This window comes from Microcebus murinus, chromosome 1, assembly GCF_040939455.1.
Source record: "Microcebus murinus isolate Inina chromosome 1, M.murinus_Inina_mat1.0, whole genome shotgun sequence".
Lineage (NCBI taxonomy): Eukaryota > Metazoa > Chordata > Mammalia > Primates > Cheirogaleidae > Microcebus > Microcebus murinus.
The window spans coordinates 43687753-43691318 of NC_134104.1; the positions used below are offsets into that span (position 1 = coordinate 43687753).

The following is a 3566-nucleotide window of genomic DNA, read 5'->3' on the forward strand; positions in this document are numbered from 1 at the left end:
TTTTGACTCTTTTGTAATAACTAGCTTAAATTAGAAACACATTGTAGATTTGTACAAAAATATTTCTTTATATTCTATAGGCTTTTTCTATTATTATTTTTTTTACTTTTTAAAAGTTTTTGTTAATAACTAAGACATATACATTAGCCTAGGCCTACACAGAATTAGGATCATAAATATAATTGTCTTTCACTTCCTCCTTTAAATATCACTGATTTCTTTATCTTGCTAGTTTCTTTTTTTTTTTTAATTTTGGGAAGATTGAGACCATTTTTTTCCCCTTTTATTCAGAGGTAATAACACACATGGAGTTTTCATCTCCTATAATAAAGATGCCTTCTTCTGGAATACTTCCTGAAGGCCCTGCCTGAGGCTGTTTTACAGTTAAGAACTGTAATTTAAGTTACAGTTAAGAAATTATAAGTAGAAGTATACTCTAAAATAAGGATAAAAAATATAGGATAGTAATAACATAGTCATTTATTTTTATTATCAGTTATCATGTGCTCTATATAATTGTTTGTGCTATACATTTATATGACTGGCAATGTAGTATGTTTATATACAGCAACATCAGCACAAACACGTAAGTAATACACTGTGTTGTGACATTATAACAGCTACGAGGTCACTAGATGATAAGAATATTTCAACTCCATTATAATCTTATGTGGCCACCATCTCACATGTGGTCCAATGTTGACCAAAATATCACTATGTAGTACATGACTGTATTCAGATCTAGGTGCATATAATTTACATGTATATAATCTGGTAGCAATGACAATCAATTAAAAGGTATTGAGGAGGGATATGATTTAAACAGAGTCCTATTTATGAAGTGTCATCTGACAGCAGTGTTTGGAAGGTAAGAGAGTAACAACTAGATGGAAAAGATAAATGACTTGAGTTTTGCAAAACACACAGATCAGTAGCATTTAGGGTGAGGGCCTAAGTGGTATTAGCAGAAATTTATGTAATTTCAAGTGTTGAGAGTAGAAAGGCCAGAGTGACCTGAAGATGGATTACTTGCTATATTGAAAGAGAATCAAGTCTGAGAAAAGCTAACAATCGAGGGTGTTTCAAGGAACAAAACATCCAAACTCTGCTCATTTTCATGTCTTTTCCAGCACACATTATGCATTATGACATCATGTGATCATAACATCTATACTTTTATAATATGAACTTAAAGCCCTCATTGTCCAAGACACATTCCAAAAACCTTTAAGTATCACTGATTTCTTTATCTTACTAGTTTATTTTTTAAAAAAATTCTGGGAAGATTGAGACTATTTTCTTGCTATTCTTCAATATCTCTCTCTTCTCTACACCTGCCCCAGCTTAATTCTTTAATCTAATCTGTTGGTTTCTGTATTAGTGAAGTTTTTCAGATTGCCAAAGAAACATGCAAATATAGCTAGAAAGATCCTTAGAAGGCATCACAGACAAGGAGAGGCAACTGGCCTCTCCTTACTTATGGAAGTACAGTGAACTAAGAGCATCCTGTCATAGCTTATTCCTGCCTTCACTCCTCTAATTTCCTTCTCACTTATTTCTCATTCCGATTTCTATTTATTTCTCTGTATGATATGTGAATTGAATCTCTATGAGAAGAGAAATGAACCATTTTCCAATAAAGTAAAATAAAAGACGTTTTGATGGCTAGCTGAATTCATGAGATTTGCTTGTGTTCAATCAAACACAAACCTGTCATCTCTATGGAGTAAATGTGATATGAATCTCTAATCTACACACCTGTGAATGGGGTGGGGAACCTGCAGCCTTAGGGTCACGTGTGCCTTCTGGATCCTTGAGTGTGGCCCTTTGACTGAATCTAAATTTTACAGAAGAAATCCTTTTAATATAAGGGGACCTGGAGGGCCGCATGTGGCCTTAAGGCCGCAGGTTTCCCACCCCTACAATGTTTTTATTTGTTTTCTGTGGTAATTATTCTAGTATGCCATCAACGCTTGGCTAAATGTCCTTGTATGCTTTTGAATAACATATATAAATCTTTTAAGGAGATCATTTTGTACTAACTCCTTATTAAATAGTTAGGACAATTGTGATTGTAAAATCTTTCCTGCACCAATACATACGCACATCTAACCTGCATGGTTTTGTGACCTTTAACAAAAAGAGAATACATGCTAATATGAGATCTAAACATTTACTTTTAATGTTTTTGTCAGTGAATCTATGACTTGCTTATTTCTCAGACTGTAGATAATTGGATTTAACAAGGGAATGATGACAGTGTAAAAAAGAGACTCTATCATATCTTCATCACTTGCTAGTGGAGATGCAGGGCGCACATACATGAAGAGGAGAGGGCCATAGTATAAAGACACAGATAAGAGGTGAGCTCCACAGGTGGAGAAGGCTTTCCTTATGCCTTTGGCAGACTTCTTTTTTAAGATTGTAAAGAGAACAAATGTATAAGAGATAAGAACAGTCACAATGGTGAATACCTGTATTGAACCAGACAAAATAAAAAGCATTAGGAAATTAACAGAAGGATCAGTACAAGAAATTTTTAACAATGGTATAATGTCACAGTAAAAGTGATGTATTATGTTAGAATTATGGAAAGTTAATCTGAATAAAAATGCATCATGAATTAAAGCATGAAGAAAACCACCTACAAATGACAAGACTAATAGCCGGATGCAAAGTGCATTCGTCATAATCACTGGATAGAGTAAAGGTTTGCATATGGCTACATAGCGATCATACGCCATTGCTGCCAAGAGAAAACATTCTGTGGTTGCACTGATTCCAAAGGAAAAAAATTGTACCATGCATTCAGAGAGAGACATCATCTGACTCTTAGTTAAGAAGCTGACCAGCATGTTGGGGGTCACTGTGGATGATAACCCAGCATCCGCAAAGGCTAAACTTCCAAGGAATAAGTACATGGGGATGTGAAGGTGAGGGTCATTCCAGATGAGGGCAATCAAACCAAGGTTCCCCATGATGGTGATGAGATAAATCACCAAGAATATCAGGAACAGGGGGATTTTCCACTCTGATTGATATGTAAGTCCTGTGAGAATGAATTCTGTCAGCAATGTCGCATTTTCCTTCTCCATGTCCTCAGTGCACATGGCTGAAATGAAATAAATGTAAAAGGAACATTCACTAAGGAATTATAAAGGGAATACCAGAGGAGGAGAGTTGAGATAAAACCACACACTTATCAGAATGACCTCTTTTTCATTCATTTATTACACTATAATAGAGTAGTTGAAGGGTCCTTGAAGGAATTGAAAAATGCAATCGTTTCAGTCCATAGAATATGCATAAATAAACAGATTTAGAAAAAAGAATTGTCTGAGGAGTTTTTCTTTTAGAAAAAGCTTTCTTTTAGCTTTTTCTTTTAGAAAAAGAATTGTCTGAGTAGCTTTCTTGCCAAAATATATGAGGAATTAGTGTAGAAATAGATTCCATGGTTCAAAAATAAAGTATAGGAATATGCATTTTTAAAATGCTATTCAGGTGTTTCAAATGATGTGAAGTACCTAGTGATGTGTGATAAGACATTGGGAGTGATGAGTAGGACA

The 3566-nt window shown here is 34.6% G+C and overlaps 1 protein-coding gene across 1 annotated transcript; it reads right to left on the minus strand.

The window, feature by feature from the left end:
- Positions 1-2165: 2165 nt before the first annotated feature.
- Positions 2166-3110, minus strand: LOC105872748 (olfactory receptor 5H8). Its single transcript, XM_012767013.3, has one exon. The coding sequence runs from the start codon at positions 3108-3110 to the stop codon at positions 2166-2168; it is 945 nt and encodes a 314-aa protein (XP_012622467.3).
- Between the last annotated feature and the right edge of the window lie 456 nt (positions 3111-3566).